We start from the raw sequence: 18,437 nt of genomic DNA on the forward strand, positions 1-18,437 counted from the left end.
TAGAAGCTGATTTTTAGTAGTAAACTAATACAAGGAGAGATATCTGGGAGTAACACTTCTTGGAACTAATGAAATTGATTGTAATCAACAAAAGTGTATCCATATTAGGTTCATTAGTCTTCAAGGTGACAGTAGACACTTCATCTCTCTATCTCTCTCTCTCTCTCTCTCTCTCTCTGTGTGTGTGTGTGTGTGTGCACGCAAGGTGATTTTTGTGCATCATTCTTAGATATTTTACAGGATGCTTATTTGTTGCACACACACAGACACACACTTCATGTTTCTTGAACCCAAGCAGCTAGTAACAAAAAGTTGAAGGGAGAAACATAAACACTGGGTGGTATTCAGAGTAGAACCATTGAAATTAATTGCTATCACTTAATAGCCAATCATTAACCAAAAACAAGGGAAGAACCTTCTGGTACCTTAAAGATTAAGGATTGTATTCAGACTAAAACTGCCATCTTACATATTACTCATCCATCATCATAGGTCATCTGATTTAAAATTAATAGGCTTGCACTGTAAGTTTCCTCCCACTAAAATGAATGGGTCTTTTTTAAAGTCAGATTAATTTATTGGGAATAAATGGGAATAAGTGTAACAAATATGATGCAGTTCCATATATGCCTATTCCTGAGTAAACCCCACTTGTTTCCAGGGGATTGTGGTTTGCAGCAGAAAGTCAGACTCCAAGAGGTGTCAAAATACTATGCAGAATATAAATGCACTCATGCAGCCTATATTATATATGTTCTAAGGAGGAAGGTGTCTGTTAGCTCATAAATAATACGTTTATTTCCTGCATTGTAAACTTTTCTTCTGAAATTGTAAATTAAATTGCTTTGTTTGTAGAATGCTGACAAAATTCTACCAGCACACCATTGCTGTGGCATTTGCTGTGAGAGAGATCAATGAGAATCCAAAGATCTTACCCAATGTCACACTTGGGTTCCACATCCATGACAGCTACTATGATGCAAGGATGACCTATTGTAGCACTCTAGGTCTGCTCTTCAAGTTGCATAGATTTGTCCCCAACTACAAATGTGACACCCAGAAAAACCTCATAGCCATCATCGGAGGACTTGACTCTGACACGTCTTTCCATATGGCAGACATCTTAGACTTGTACAACATTCCACAGGTAGGAATGTATTGGAGACATGGGAATTTCCATAAATAACACTGTTCCTGTGTCATTTGTCTGCCATTCCTATGCTGCAGATGGAAGCAAAAAAGGTTCATATTGAGGGACTCTGAGTTATTGGGGTTCCATTGATCCCTGAATACAATATCTGAACAACTGTTGATAAAAAGTGGAATTGAAGAAACCACTCCCTCTACAATTCCTGAGGGATGACAATTCCTAGAAATGGTATACTGTTTCCATATCTCTAGAAAGTTTAGCTGAAATACTCCTAGTATAATACTCAGAGAACCTACAAACAACTTCAAGAAATATTTCATTGACAAACAAGCACATTCTCACATATAACAGCCCTAACACATCTCTACCCTATTTCATCATTTATTTTTAGCTGACATATGGTTCATTTCCTTCAAAGGAGAGCGATAAAAGACAGGCTACGTCTTTGTACTACATGGTGCCCAATGAAACCCAAGAGTACATGGGGATTATCACATTGTTGAAGCATTTTGGATGGACATGGATTGGACTCTTTACTGTGAATGATAACAGTGGAGAACATTTCTTACGGACAATGGAGTCCTTGTTTTACCAGAATGGAATCTGCTCAGCCTTCACACGGCAAATCCCACACGTACCCCATTACAATGAAATTGGTGATGTTCTTGACCTAGCCTCAAATATTTATATACAATTCACAGATGATAAAGCCAGTACATTTATCATTTATGGAGAATCTTTGACACTGACGTGGCTGACAGTAATTATAGTTATGCGGGATCCTATAAATAATGAAATCATGTCGTTAAGAAAAGTGTGGATCTTGACAACCCAGACTGATTTTGTATTAGTAGGCTTTCAAAGAGGATGGGATCTCCAGTTCTTTCAAGGCACCATTGCATTCTCAAGTCATTCAAAAGAACTTACAGGGTTCAAGCATTTTCTTCAAGTTGCAAAGCCTTACTGGACCTCAGGAAATGGTTTCCTCAAGGACTTCTGGGAGCAAGCATTTGACTGTACATTTCCGACTCTTCATGAGCCAACCAAAGTAAATGAAACATGTACTGGTGAGGAGAGATTGGAGAGCCTTCCTGAGCCACTGTTTGAAATGAGTGTGGCTGGCCACAGCTACAGTATCTACAATGCTGTCTACGTTGTGGCTCATGCTTTGCAAGCCATTTACTCTACTAGAATGAAGGACCGGATAATGTTGCGCTATAAAAGATTTGAACTTCAAGAGCCACAGCCTTGGCAGGTAATGTCATGGAAAGGAAACCTTATTTCAATGAACTAATTTGTGCAAGGCGCTACTACATATGGATAGCCACTCACAACTAACTAATGTAATGATGATGATGATGATGATAATGATGATAATAAAGATAATAATGAAAATAATAATAATAATAATGATGATGATGATGATGATGGATTTGTGCACTGCCTTCCCAAGATGACCATTAAAAAAAAATCTACAATGATTTTTAAATTTGAAGAAGAAAAGCAGAGTTAAGGCTTAAAAACAACAGAAAATGAACACCTAGGCAGAGATCTTTTCATCAATCTGGAAAATCACATGGAAAATAAGAATGCCTTGACTCATTTCCAGAAAGTACAGATAATGGACGCAGTAACTTAACAATAATATTGTTGTACAGAACACGGGGAGCCCCAATGAAAGTCCTACTCTGAGTTATTGTGAGCATCTGATATTTTGGAATTGTCCTACTCAGAGTAGACCCAGTAAAGTTAACAAACTTAATTTAGTTATGTCCATTAAATTCAAGAGTTCTACTATGAGTAGAACTAGTATTGAATACCCGCAATAGTGTTGTATTTTTCATTAACAGATGAAGTTTTCTGAGTATATTGGGCCTAGATTTTTAATTTTAATTTTTAGTTTTCAACCAATGTTTAAAACATTTTACATTTGCAGCATATATTTTTCCTTGGTTGTTGCAAAATAGCTTTATGTATTGATCTTTGTTGGATGAAGCTATTTAAACAATGTTGGGTGGGGTGGGTTTTTGTAAATGTTCACTAAGTTATTATGCTGTCTCTTTCTCTTTCAATTAGCTCCACTCTTTTCTTCAAAGAATTTATTTTAATAACTCAGCTAAAGAAACAGTTTCATTTAATGATAAAAGAGAAATAGGGGGTGGATTTGACATCATGAATTTTGTCACATGCCCAAACAAGTCCTTCCGTCAAGTGAAAGTTGGATGGGTGGATCCTGAGGCTCTTGAAGGAAAAGAATTCATCATTCATGAGGACATGATTGTGTGGTACAATGGTATTCACCAGGTTTGGATTCTAGGGTATTCTTTGGCTTCCCTTCATTTTCCGGATGCGTCATTTGGGTACATGAAAACCCCCTTTTCTGTACAATCGTTTCTGTTTCTACTGGATAGGACCATGGAGAATATGAAAGGGGACGCAGGCAGCACTGTGGTCTGAACCACTGAGCCTCTTGGGCTTGCCAGTTGGAAGGTCAGCAGTTTGAATCCCCATGACGGGGTGAGCTCCTGTTGCTCCGTTCCAGCTTCTGCCAACCTAGCTGTTCGAAAGCATGCCAGCACAATAGATAAATAGGTGAAAAGGTAAGGATAAAGGACCCCTGGAAGGTTAAGTCCAGTCACAGGCACTCATCTTGCTGCAGGCCAAGGGAGCCAAAGACAGCTTTCTGACTCATTTGGCCAGCATGACTAAACTGCTACAGGTGCATGGAGGAACGTGACAAGTGCCAGAGCACACAGAAATGCTGTTCACCTTCCCACCACAGCAGTATCTATTCATTTACTTGCACTGGTATGCTTTTGAACTGCTAGGTTGGAAGAAGCTGGGACAAAGCAATGGGACCTCACCCCATCACATGGATTTGAACTGCCAACTTCCTGATTAGCAAGCCCAAGAGGCTCTTTGGTTTAGACAACAGCACCACCTGCGTTCCTAGATAAATAGGTACCACTGTGATGGGAAGGTAAACGGCGTTTCCATGTGCTCTGAAGTGAGATGACCGCTGCACCCCATAGGCACCTTGACTGAACTTAACCATCCAGGGGTCCTTTACCTTTACCTTTACCTAGATAATCTTACTGCCCTTCACATCCAAAAGTCAGATGCAACATTTTGCCTTGCCAAAACAATGCTGTATTTTTGGCAGGTGAAGTGTTGGTGTTGTGTCTTTCTTAAATATGGGAGGGTTCTACAAAATTCAGAACAAAATTGTTATGATGCCACAAGTTGGCCATCACAATTTCTACTGGGTTGTGGTCACCAGAACAAAGCTTCGAATGGGGAAAGAATGTCAGTCCCTTCTATATCCAGGCAGGGCTTGAAGCTACACTTTCTGACATTGTGTGTGGAGAACCTCAGTACCAGAGGCTAATGCAGACCAGATCTGTTTGGTCCTCAAATACCTACCAGGTCATGCCCCCTCTCATTGGTGTATGCATGTGTACTTAGCTGCATTGCAAGTTACAAAGGTAAGCATTACATTCATTGTCCAATTTTGCAGTTAGTATGCAAACCCCACATTTTTGCGTATGACCACTGTGGAAAAGTTTATTACCCCTGAAGAGGAAGAGGGCAATATCAAGGCTATATCCTGATGATGGTGGTGGTGGTGGTGGTGATGATGATAATAATAATTTATTTATAGCCTGCCCATCTGGCTGGGTTTCCCCAGCCACTCTGGGCGGCTCCCAACAGATTAAAAACAGAATAAAACATCAAACATTAAAAACTTCCCTAAACAGGGCTGACTTCTGGTCAGACATCTGGTCTTTTAAAAGTCAGATAGTTGCTAATTTCCTTGACATCTAATGGGAGGGCGTTCCACCAGGCAGCACCACCAGAAGGCCCTCTGCCTAGTTTCCTGTAACCTCACACCTCGCAGTGAGGGGGAAATGCCAGAAGGCCGTCGGAACTGGACCTCAGTGTCCGGGCAGAACGATGCAGGTGGAAAAGCTTCTTCCGGTATACTGGGCCGAGGCCATTTAGGGTGCATTACTGAGTATTTACGTAATTTCTTTGTTTGAACAGCAGAAGTTTTTATATTATTATTTTAAAACATCTTCTCTGTTTGTGGACAGGTGGTGCCTATTTCTGTGTGCAATGACTACTGTCACCCTGGCAATCAGAAGAAAAGGAAGGAAGAGGGGAAATTTTGCTGCTATGATTGTGTCCCATGCCCAGAAGGGAAGATTTCAAACCAGAGTGGTATGTTATGAACATAAAGAAAGAATAAATGTCTGTTAGGCAATGAAGTTATTCATCACTTTTTGATAAATTGATTTTTGCCTAATTTCATGGTTGGAGTGCCAGAATGCACCAAAAAGGATGTTATGCAGCTTCCCGTCACTCCCAGTATTCCATTTGTTAATACAACTCTTACATGCTGTACATCACTTTAATAGATACATTCTATTCCAATACGCTAACCCTTGAACAAATGGATTCAAATTAATAGGAGCAGTAGCTACCATGTGAGAGGCAGAGAAATTCACCATGAATCTTAAATAAATTGCCACTGGAATGTGAACTTGTTCTTTTTTTTTTCCCCTTTCAGATATGGACGACTGTTTCATGTGCCCAGAAAATCAGTATCCAAACAAGAACAAAAACAGATGTGTTACCAAAACTCTGAACTTTCTTTCTTATGAAGAACCATTAGGGATCAGCTTAGCCTCAATTGCTATTTCTTTTTCTCTAGTCACAACTTTTGTGCTAGCAATATTCATTAAGCATAGAAACACCCCCATTGTCAAAGCAAACAACCGGGACCTCACGTACACTCTCCTTGTCTCCCTCCTACTCTGCTTTCTCTCTTCTTTCCTATTCTTTGGCCAACCTGGCAAAGTGACTTGCCTCCTCCGACAACCAACTTTTGGCATCATCTTCTCAGTGGCCATTTCTTGTGTGTTGGCCAAAACCAACACTGTGGTTGTAGCTTTCATGGCCACCGAACCAGGTTCCAGTATGAGGAAGTGGGTAGGGAAAAGACTGTCTCATTCCATTGTCCTTTTCTGTTGTGTTATCCAAGTAAGTATTTGTATTGTGTGGTTATCAACCTCTCAACCATTCCCTGATTTAGACATGCACTCAGTAACTGAAGAAATCATTCTGCAATGTAATGAGGGGTCCATTGCTATGTTTTATTGTGGCCTGGGATACATGGGTCTCCTGGCTTTTACCAGCTTCATTGTGGCCTTTATAGCCCGCAGGCTACCTGATAGCTTTAATGAAGCCAAGTTTATTACTTTCAGCATGTTGCTATTTTGCAGTGTTTGGTTGTCCTTTATCCCAACTTTTCTGAGCACAAAAGGGAAATACATGGTGGCTGTTGAGATCTTCTCCATCTTGGTCTCCAGTGCTGGGTTATTGGGCTGCATCTTTGCCCCTAAATGCTATATCATTGTTCTGAAGCCTAAACTGAACAGCAGAGAACAACTAAGGAGAAGAAAGAATTAAAGGAACTCTTGATTCTCCCACCTTTTGTATTGTTTGTGTTGTTTTATATGAAGGGTACTGATTTTGGGAAGGGCTTTTGGTTGGTTGTCCAGCCAGAACTTGCCAGAACTCAGTTTGGGCACCACCCTGGTGGGTGACATTGCCATTATAAGGGAACAACAGAGGCATTTATGGTGTGTTCCAACACCTCTTTTCTAGAAAAATAACACTGAATTTAGGAGAAAATAGATTAATATTAATCAGTGAAATTTATTTAAATGGTCTACTTTGGGTGCCTTCAGGCAAAGTGGTTATTGAGAATTCGTTCTTCACAAAGCTCGTGGAGAGGTTATATAATGCCCTGTGTTTATTGAGCATTCACCCTTATTTCGTTGCAGAGAGATTTTATGACTTACTAGCAGTTATGACTAGCAATTATCATTCCACACGTCTGAGTGTATTCCTCCCCCCCCACTCCTTATTCCATTTTTTAAAAGTTTGCTTGTTGTACAAGAGCACTTTAATTCACTTTAATTGCAAAAAGCTAAATTTGCCAGTATGGAATTTATTCCCTACTTCAAAATAGCAACAGTCTGTAGGAGACTCTGGGCTTTCCATCATTTCTTTTGCTGTTCCCATTCCCTCTCAGACAGCTTATGAACTGCCAGGTAAAAACCACAAAGCCTGGCTTCCTATTTCTGGCAGTGAGAAATGGTTGACTCCCCCACAATCAGACCCCAGCTGTGCCGGTAATTCAGGGTTGATATGGGGGTAATTAGCCCTGGCAGACTCCCCAGGGTGGGGGAAGACTGTCTCGTAGACCTACAGATTGTCCAAGATTGTCAGCTTGCATCAAGGTGCAAGTGGCAGGATGCTGGGTCCCAGAGCACAACACGGCTGACACTCTCCAAAGTCACTCTCATAAGCTGGAAATATCCGTTTGATAAAATAATTAGATTTTGACAATAAACAGACATAGTCTGGACTGAAGAAGGCTGAGAAAAAACCTGCAAAACTGCACAGTCCCTGGTGTTTAAGCTCGGACTTCAAAAGAGATTTTCATCATGGTGTTTGGATTACAGAGGTGATTGGTATGTCCTTTTTTCTCGTCTTAATATCTACATTTGTTTTTCTATGCCAAGCCTCATCAAGAAACCTTTTTTTTAAAAAAAGTACAGATGGACTTCTATTTATAATTAAGTACTCAATTGCGCCACTTTACCCAGACTTGAAAGACTTGATAAAGATAAAGAAGAAACAAGATGGCACTTGTTAATACGACGCAGCATGGAAAAATGAGAATTCCTTCCTTTTTCGAGGGAAGTGGGAAATAGCTGCTAGCTGACTTTATAATGACTTGAGACAACAATTTGGAATAACAGACAGTGCATCTGTTTGCGTGTTGAGTCACAGTAGCCCCCCAATAATTCACACTTCACACATCAATTTTTTGTTTAAGGTTTTTGGCATAATTTTGGCCACAACTTTATTCAAATACAAAAATGTGAGTGGTTGCTTAGGCACTGGTTCCGACTATCTGTCCTTGCCCTCAGGGACAGTGCTGGCCTTCCGGATACCAGCGGAAGCCAGCGTGGGAAACAAGTATTGGGTGAGAAATAAAGCTGGGCACCAGACCATTACTTCTCACCCTCATGTTCCTGTGGGGTTTGCACGGCCCAAGTCCGACTCCGGGGACAAGGACGAAAGAATGGCAAGCCCCTGGATTTCCTTTAACGGAATTCCCATTCGCATCATTTGGAGGGGTAGGCACTTACCCCTCCAAGCACCAATTTAACCAGTGCCTAACCGCCAACCTTACAAGTTGTGACGATTTGCTACGCAGTAGGCAAAAACCAAATGGCACCAGCCAATCAGCCAGATGGCAAAATTCCTACCAGGCCCTCGCACCAAGGCGAACGACCCCATGACAGGCATAGCAAGGTCAAGCAATCCTTCAATACCCCCCTTAAACAAGGGAGGGAGGGCGGGTGATCCGATGCAAAACGGCCAAGAGGCCGTGCCAACGTCTGGCCCCTGTATATATAGACTCTGACCCCTCCTCTGAATTGGCAACAATCAAAACACCCCAGCAACCCAGTTTAACCATTTAAATGGTCGGGATTCAACTAAATTTGCCTAGTCACTGGAGGGTGGCCTGTTCCCAACCGCAACACGTGCTCTCTGCTAGGGAGAACACGCTTTGCAGAATTTCTTCATTATGAGCGAGAGAGAAAGCTAAATTGATGTCTAGCAACCCCACTTCTAGGGCCCGGGGTGGGGAATTGTGTGCTTTCTGGGAAGGCTGATTGATCGCCAAATAACTTATTCTGTGGAATACAGTTCATTTACATGGCAATATTGCAAACAGTACGCTTAACAATTTGACAATGGGAAATGACTGAGTACAGCAACAATTTAACAACGTATAAATTTCAAATGACAGGCTTGAATAACAGATCGGATTGGAATGATTTAACTACTTGGGAGTTGATGTGTCATTAAACTTCAAATGATAGACTTGGACAACAGCCTGATTGGAATATTGGAATAAAGACAGGAAAAGCTGCACTGGGAAATAGAGAGTTGAATACACACACACACACACACACACACACACACACCTGTATTCGATGCATGAAAGGATATATGATTTCTGACATGATTGAGAATTGCACAGCCAGGGATGGGGAACCTTAAAGCAATAAGATCGGAATGTGGAAAATATGAGAACAACAAGAAGAAGGCAGACATGAAGATATTGGAGATATACTTCAGAGGTCCAGACTATGGGGAACCCGGAAAAAATAATAATTTGGACTGCAATTTGGTTGTTTTTTTATCTTAGTTTATTTTTAATTGGATTATGATTATGGATATGTTAATTGACTGTTCTATTGGAAACTGATAAAAATGATCTAAAACCAAAACAAATGACAAAGCCTGGGCTCCATGATGGATTCTGCAAATTTCCAGTGTAATATGTTCAGTGTTCTGTGTCACACCCTCAAGTTTATCGTTAATAAAGTTGTGACAGTTTATGTCTCATGAGACTCATTTCCAGGTGTGCTGGCAATATGCATAACTTTTTTAATAAAAGAATGTTATTGATAACATTGATAAATGTTATCCTATTTTCCTGTCAGCCACAATCTCAGTTTGCATTAAAGGAGATTGTGCTAAATGACTCTTCAGGTCTCTCCCAACTCTAGAATTCTATGATGTCCAAGAATGGAAGGCAGCTTCTCAATTTCCTGCTTTTAAAGCAGTCCGAATTACAAAAAAGAATATGGCTCACTAGAATAGTTTAATAATAATAATAATAATAATAATAATAATAATAATAATAATAATAGTAGTAGTAGTAGTAGTAATAATATGAATATGAATATGAATATGAATATGAATATGAATAGATACTCTTTCTGAACATGACTGATGGCATTCCTTAAGATTAAAATTTATTATTGCCACTCATTTACTCTCTCTCTCAGATTTATTTCTTAGAGGAGAGATAAGGAAACTTTGCCCTGCACCATATTAGCCCCTGCCTACATGGTCAGTGGTGGGAAATGATGGAAGCTGTAACCCAGCAGCACCTGGAACCCCACAGGCTCTCCATTCTTGGCAAAAAGAAATTGTAGCTTCACATTTCTTTGAAAACTGCAGTTGACCAGCCTCTTTTCATCAAAGCCAAAAGTTTCTCTCTCAATTTTCCTTTGGTGTTTGCTCACCATGGAAAATTGTATTTGTCACTTTTTCTGCCCCTACGGAGCAGGTGGTTCAAAGTGGGGGCAGCTCAGCATGTTTGTTAGCAAAACTGCTACTTACAGCCAACACAATGACAACGTAATTATCTCACCCAGCAATTATCCAAATCACTATACTTTGTTCACCTCTCTGAATCTTTCCAGGCTTTCTTAATAAGCAAACCTCAAAGTGGTTATAAAGAAACCCCGTGCTATTGGCAGTAGGAAATTGGAATAAGAGGCAGTAAAGGTTCTGTCGGCTTCAATGCTCACGTGTCGTCTTTATATATATAATATTGCAGTGTTGGCAATCTCCGCTCATAGGGTATATAGCTGTAACCCTTTGATTCTCAAATGCTGGTTGTAAACCATTCTTCTAAAGCTGTATTGAAAGAGCTAGGAATTACCCAATGTAGCCTGTTCAAGTCATGCAGCTGCTCTGAATGGAAACAGGAGGTGTGTGTTTAGAGAAAAGTCTGACCATTAGGATGCTGTGGCTGTTGATGTTGTCTCTTCTCCCTCCTGCTGTGTGCAAAGTAGATACTCTTAGGTGTCCCATGAATTATCCATTCCCTGCTCCACATCAGTGGTACCAACCAGGTGGCTTCATCATCGGTGGGATTGCTTCTCAGATCTTTTATGTCTTCTATGAAGTTTCCTTCAAGGAGCACCCTTCACAGAATATGTTTGATGTTCCATAGTAAGAGCCTTCCCCCTCTTTGCATCTTTCCCAATCTCCTTTGCTTTTGTGTCATTTTTTTTATATTGCAAACCTGAAGATAGAGATTGTCTTAGATATTTTTTCAGGTGCTCTGGGAGATGTGTAGCTGAAGAGAGGCATTAAAAATGCTTGAATCAATATATCTAACATTCCTCAAGGAATCATTTTTAATTATTGACAGAAAATCTTTTGGACAAGCCCCTGGAATTGGTGGCCCTGATTTACTTTATAAAGTAATGTCCTTCGTTTTGCCTAAATAAAAAATTCTTCCACTTTAGAGAAATAAATAAAAAGATTTTTAAATATGTAACAATCGACAGCTTTCAGGAGTATAGTAGAGTGTCTCCCAAGATTCTGACTGGGGAACCAAGAGAAATGAGAGGGTAAAGAAAAAGATTAATAGCTGGTGATTCAAATCTTAGGCATGCCCTGAGAGAGCATAATTTTTATATGAAGTGAACTGAGTTAATTAGCTTAGAAACATCAATGAGAATTAAAATAATTTCATGTCAATCTAAATCAATTTGAGCTAAAAAAAGGCTTTGTGGCATGTTGATTTCCTATTCCAAAGTTGTACATTAATGAACTTTGCTTGCAGTGTGGTAACAAAATTCTACCAGCACATTCTTGCCTTGGCATTTGCCGTGAAAGAGATAAACGAGAACCCCAAGTTTTGTCCTAATATCACTCTCGGCTTCCACATCTATGACAGCTACTATGATGCCAGAATGACCTATCGTACCACTCTTGACCTGCTCTTCAAATCACATAGATTTGTTCCCAACTACAAATGTGACACCCAGAAAAATCTCATAGCCATCATTGGGGGACTTAGTGCTGACACCTCCTTCCATATGGCTGACACATTAGGCCTCTACAAGATTCCACAGGTAGGATCTATGAAAGGGTATCTCAAAATAAACTCTTGCCTTATCTTTCTGGGAGTCATTATGAACTTTTGAAAGAGGAAGGGCTTATGACTGACATTTAAATCTGAAGTAGTAGTAGTAGTAGTTGTTACAAACCACAGTGTGTTAAGCTGAGCTGAGCTCTCTGCAACTCTTCCCCATCTGGTTTAAAGCTGGCCTAGTACATCTCTGAGCATCCCCCTGCAAGAGCCATTTCCCTAGCATTCCATTTCTAAAAATCCATTCTCATCTTCATGTTGGTCATAAGGAGGACACAGTCAAGCCACCCCCAACATGCTTTTTCCTTGAACAAACCTTCTCACAGCCTTCTAACATGCTTCTGTCACATGCACTTTCTACCTCAATTCTTTCAAAGTCCTTGCTGCTTCTTCAATATCATCCCTGGCACTGTCCCCTTCCTTCTCTGCTAATATCCCTTCCTCGTCTACTCTAGTTATCTGTCTTTCTTCATTCATTCGTATTTTCAATTCCACCTTTTCCTTTCAGTTACAAAAACCTTGTGGCAGGGAGGTCATTGTTTTGTTCTTGTTCTTGTTTATATGATGTGTTTTGATTTTACATTTTTATGCTGAGAACACCCCGAGATATTTAGATGAAGGGCAATATACAAATTAAACAAATAGATACATACATACTTGGAATTAATTCATAAATTGCTTAAACAAGTGTTTCTTGAATAAACAGGAATCTGCTGCTAACCAATACGTACATACATTTTCTTTTAGCTCACATATGGATCATTTCCCCCAGACAAAAATTATGGAAGCCAAGTACCTTCATTTTACCGCATGGTGCCCAATGAAGCCCATCAGTATATGGGGATTATCAGTTTGCTTAAGCATTTCGGATGGACTTGGGTCGGGCTCTTCACTGTCGATGATAATAGTGGAGAACATTTCTTGCAGACCTTGGAGCCATTACTTTCCCATAATGGAATCTGTTTAGCCTTCACACAAAGAATCAAACAAACAGCCCGTTTTGATAACTGGGATGAATTTCGTTATATAGTCTTAAATATTTATATTCATTTAACAGATGACAAAGCCAATGTTTTTATGATGTATGGAGAATCTATGATAATTATATGGCTCAGAAGTATTATATTTCTAAGAGATCCTGAAAATAGGGAAATCTCATCATTTAAAAAGGTGTGGATTGTAACAACTCAGATTGATTTCATATTAACAGGTTTTCAAAGGAGTTGGGGTCTTCAGATCTTCCAAGGTGCTATTTCCTTCACAATTCATTCACAAAATCTCCCACCGTTCCAACAATTTCTTCAGGGAATAAAACTGTACTGGACACAGGGAGATGGGTTTTTCAAGGACTTCTGGGAGCAAGCATTTGATTGTACATTTCCAGATCCTAGTGTGACAATGGAGGTCAATGACATGTGTACTGGGGAAGAGAGCTTGCAGAGTCTTCCAGGGTCTCTATTTGAACTGAGTATGACTGGCCACAGCTACAGCATCTACAAGGCTGTTTATGTTGTGGCTCATGTTTTGCAAGGCATATACTTGACTAGTTTCAAGAAAAGAGCTATGGGAAACAGTGGAATATTAAAATTTCAGGATCTACAGCCTTGGCAGGTAATGCATTGCAATTGAAGAGTAGCAAAATATAGGACAATTTCAATGAACAGATTAGTAAAAAGTTAAAGGTTGATCACAATTGCCAGAAACAAGTAGCCGCTGAAATGCTATTACATCTCTAATTCACTGAAAAATATTTAATATCAAACAAATGATTCATGCTTGGTCTTTGTTAGATGATGCTACATAAGTATAGGTAAATAATATTCCAAAAGAATGGTGGCAGAAAATCATGGCATTTTATCAAAAACTCTTTTGTGTTATTTTCTTTTCATGTATTTTGTCTCTTTCCATAGCTGCACCATTTTTTCCATGACATTTCATTTAACAACTCAGCTGGAGAAACAGTATCATTTAATGATAAGAGAGAAATGCGAGGTGGATTTGACATTATGAACATGATCACATTCCCAAATAAGTCCTTCATTCAATTGAAAATAGGATCGGTGAATCCCTATGCTCTTGATGGAAAAGAATTCATCATTCATGAGGACATGATTATGTGGCACAAAGGTTTCAAACAGGTCTGGCATCTGGGGTAATCATTCTTCAGATGGGTCATTCAGGTGTCTCAACATAACCATCACTAATTTCTTTCATAAACACATGGAAATAATTTTGGTATCAGCTGGATGGAATAATGAACTTCCCAAACAAAACTGATCTTTTATTTTAATAATGTTTACTATGCCACATTTATACATGGCAATGCTTACATTACATAGATAAAAAAAAAACTGAGGTGAAAATAGGTGATATCCCTTTTACATGGTAAGTGGGCATAGAACTTCTAAGGGGCACGTTTTAATATCTAGGTATTGGTGTAACTTTCCATTGGTTTGACTTCATTGTCTATCATTTGCCAGCGGCCCCCCATCCTTCTTCTTCACCATATGCAATTTTAGCTAAAGTGATCACCATTATTTAGGCCAAGTAGGTTTTTTCTCTCCTATGATTGTCTTCATGGTTTGGGTGGGGGAGGGATTTTCCAACTTCATTGGAAACCGTATAAGCAATAATGGGTAGGTGCAGTTAGTGGAGGCAGTCTGCTAAGTGCTTGTTGGATGAATTCTAGTTCCAGAGACTTTTCCGAAGACTCTGTGACCTGTGAGGATGACTTTTACATTAACTCGTGTCATTAGCTTGTTGGTGTTTTCGCCTCAAAGGGTGTGTGAATCATTAATTGTGGTTGTTTAGTCATTTAGTCGTGTCTGACTCTTCGTGACCCCATGGACCGGAGGATGCCAGGCACTCCTGTCTTCCACTGCCTCCCGCAGATTGGTCAGAGTCATGTTAGTATCTTCGAAAATACTGTCCAACCATCTTGTCCTCTGTCCCCTTTTCCTTGTGCCCTCCATCTTTCCCAACATCAGGGTTTTTTCCAGGGAGTCTTCTCTTCTCATAATGTGGCCAAAGTATTGGACCCTCAGCTTGAGGATCTCTCCTTCCAGTCAGCACTCAGGGCTGATTCCCTGACAAGTGGCTAGGTTAGTTCTTCTTACAGTCCATGAGACTCTCGAGAGTCTCTTCCAGCAACATAATTCAAAAGCATCAATTCTTTGGTGACCAGCCTTCTTATGGTCCAGCTCTCACTTCCATACAACACTACTGGGAAAACCATAGCTTTAACTATACAGACCTTTGTTGGCAAGGTGATGTCTCTGCTTTTTAGATGCTATCTAGGTCTGTCATTGCTTTTCTCCCAAGAAGCAGACATCTTTCAATTTCCTGAATCATTAATACTTCCCCCTATCATGACAGGCTTAGGAGCTTATGAATTTTTAAAATATTTCCTACACATGGTCTTTCCTCTATGCAGTTTTCTCTGTGCCAAAACTCTTCCTGGGTGTTATGGATATACAGTTAGAAAATGACTATGGAACTTTGCTATAATATAGGATTATGGCTGCAAACGTTTATATGGACAAAGATGGAAAGATCCATTATTCTAACAATGGAATAGCTGTTGAAACTAATGGACCTAGCTGAGATGGCAAAATCGACATGTTTATTCAGAGAAAAGTCATTCTTAACCTTTCTTAAAGGCAGGAAACCTCTCTTGGACATTTCGCGTGAAAAAGAAAAAGAAATAATAACAGTTTGATTTGAGGACTGAAGCTAATGATTGTGTGGCTTTCTGGGTGTTATATTGGAGTGGATAAAGTGAATATTGCTTATTTATAGCAGACAGAGGAAGAACCAAAAGTCACTTACATTCTGTATTTTATTTCTCTCTCATTTCACCTCTTTTCTATTTCTTTTTCTTTGTTTCTCTCTTTCTCTTTCTTTATCCCTTTCTTCCTCCCACATCTCTTTATGTTTTTATTGTATTCAGATCAAAGTCTTAGTTTGGACCCCCCAAAAATTGGGAAAATATTTGATATTAATTTTTGTATTTTTATCTATAAACCATCATAAAGTTTATTTAAAAACCCCTCTCCAAAAAAATAAGATAATTTCCTGTTGATAGGTGGTGCCTGTTTCTGTGTGCAATGGCTACTGTCACCCTGGTAATCGGAAGAAAAGGAAGGAAGGGCAGAAATTTTGCTGCTACGATTGTGTTCCATGTCCAGAAGGGAAGATTTCAAACCAGAAGGGTAAATGACATTTTTCATCGTACAAGACTAGTAATGATTAATGAGTCATATTGACTTAAAAGAACTTAAATTCTATGTTGTGCATGTAGCCAATATTCTCCTTAGAGTGGCATGAACATTTTTTCTGATGCCTTCCAGTAATTTATAAAAACTTTCAAAAATTAATATTAATTAAAATGTTTTTTTAAAATGCTACAATATGTTCAGCTCAAAAGGTAATTCAGATAATATTACATGATCACCAATTTCCTTAATTTCAGAAGATTGAGATAAACAGGTGCAGAGGCTGGACTAAAGGGAACAAGATTGAGGGAAATGGTGGAGGTTGCCCTCCCTTCTCCTGAAGCTTCCAGTGGAGAGGAAGGCAGTATAGTGGTACCTCAGGTTACAGACACTTCAGGTTACAGATGCTTCAGGTTACAGACTCCGCTAACCCAGAAATAGTACCTCGAGTTAAGAACTTTGCCTCAGGATGAGAACAGAAATTGTGCAGTGGCGGCACAGCAGCAGCAGGAAGCCCCATTAGCTAAAGTTAAGAACAGTTTCAGGTTAAGAATGGACATCCAGAACGAATTAAGTTCTTAACCCGAGGTACCACTGTATTGAATAACACTTGTTGGTTTAGGAAAGTCACAGCTCAGAGAGAGATGAACAGAAGACTTGGGAGCTGTTGGGAGAAGAGCCAGGTGAGACAGAGCAGCAAGCTGACACGTCATCACTGGAGAGCATTTCTGCCCCTCTTCTCCAAGAACTCAGCATTCATTGAGTGTGCAAGAGCAAAGGACTCCGAGACAGCTCCTGGCAGCCACCACCAGGGGAAGTGCTATTGCTAGGAAGGGAGGGAGGAGCTCATTTGGAGCAACACCATTAATCGGAAGGCAGACTGATTTCTTTGTGATGCTGTGATGATTTAACAAACTCATTAAGAAGAACTTTTCTTGTTTTTCTCTGCTCCTTGCATCCACCGGAGGAGGGGGAGGATTACACGGATTCTGAAAAGAGGAATGATAACTTAGATATAAGAGGCAAAGGACACTCATGAATTGCAATTGGAATTTGGCCTTATGCTATTTTTTTTCAGATTTGGACGACTGCTTCAGATGCCCAGAAGATCAGTATGCAAACAAGAACAAAAATGGATGCATTCCCAAGTTAATAACCTTTCTTTCCTATAAGGAATCTTTAGGGATTGGCTTAACATCAGTTGCTGTTCTTTGTTCCCTAATTACAATTCTGGTGCTGGGAACTTTTATTAAACACAAAGACACTCCCATTGTCAAAGCCAACAACAGGGATCTCACCTATGCTCTCCTCATTGCCCTCCTACTCTGCTTCCTCTCATCCTTTCTATTCATTGGACACCCTGGCAAAATGACCTGCCTTCTTCGACAACCCACTTTTGGCATCATCTTCTCGGTGGCTGTTTCTTGTGTGTTGGCCAAAACCACCACTGTAGTTGCAGCTTTCATGGCCACCAAGCCTGGGTCCACTATGAGGAAGTGGGTGGGAAAAAGACTGAGCAACTCCATTGTCCTTTCTGGCTCACTCATTCAAGTGAGTATTTGTACTGGGTGGTTGATGACCTCTCCCCCATTCCCTGATCTAGACATGCGCTCAGTAACAAAGGAAACCATTGTGCAGTGCAATGAAGGCTCAGTGACCATGTTTTACTGTGTCTTGGGCTACATGGGCCTCCTGGCCATTGCCAGCTTCATTGTGGCATTTGCAGCTCGCAAATTACCAGACAGTTTCAATGAAGCCAAGTTCATTACCTTCAGCATGTTGCTGTTCTGCAGTGTTTGGCTTTCTTTTGTTCCAACCTATCTGAGCACAAAAGGAAAATACATGGTGGTGGTGGAGATCTTCTCCATCTTGTCCTCCAGCGCTGGATTATTTGGCTGCATCTTTGCCCCTAAATGCTACATCATTGTTCTGAAGCCTGAGCTGAACAGCAGGGAGCAACTAATAAGGAGAAATATATAAAGTTTTCTCCTAAAGACTGCATCTTAGTTCTTTATTCTATTGTACTCTTATATATTATGTCAACCTAGCACAAGCCTAGGGGACCTCTGATTGGTGGGCCAAATTTCATCTAGGAGTGATTTCAACTGCCAGACCATTCCTCACAATCCACACTCATCTATATCATTGACAGTAAGTGTATCACAGGTACCAATTATTTCAGAGGAACAATCCGGAGCTTAAATGAGTTCCTGATTGTGCCTTTGCCGTGAGTAGCAGCATCTTCTAG

General features: G+C 40.0%; 1 protein-coding gene across 1 annotated transcript; it reads left to right on the top strand.

Moving 5' to 3' along the window:
- The first annotated feature begins 1,687 nt into the window (after nucleotides 1–1,687).
- LOC309516841 (vomeronasal type-2 receptor 26-like) lies at nucleotides 1,688–18,211 on the top strand. The gene is made up of 5 exons (XM_082195790.1): nucleotides 1,688–2,405; nucleotides 3,227–3,468; nucleotides 5,245–5,371; nucleotides 16,060–16,186; nucleotides 17,268–18,211. The coding sequence occupies exons 1-5, from the start codon at nucleotides 1,725–1,727 to the stop codon at nucleotides 18,167–18,169; spliced, it is 2,079 nt and encodes a 692-aa protein (XP_082051916.1). The 5' UTR covers nucleotides 1,688–1,724; the 3' UTR covers nucleotides 18,170–18,211.
- The last annotated feature ends 226 nt before the right edge of the window (nucleotides 18,212–18,437 follow it).

The sequence above is a fragment of the Podarcis vaucheri genome (assembly GCF_965113315.1).
Source record: "Podarcis vaucheri genome assembly, chromosome: 13".
NCBI classification, from domain to species: Eukaryota; Metazoa; Chordata; class Lepidosauria; order Squamata; family Lacertidae; genus Podarcis; species Podarcis vaucheri.

Coding starts and splice junctions, on each gene's coding strand:
- LOC309516841 (XM_082195790.1), top strand. CDS start 1,725: ATGGAGTCCTTGTTTTACCAGAATGGAATCTGCTCAGCCTTCACACGG. Junction 3,469..5,244: donor CACCAGGTTTGGATTCTAGG/GTATTCTTTGGC, acceptor GTTTGTGGACAG/GTGGTGCCTATTTCTGTGTG. Junction 16,187..17,267: donor GAAGATTTCAAACCAGAAGG/GTAAATGACATT, acceptor ATTTTTTTTCAG/ATTTGGACGACTGCTTCAGA.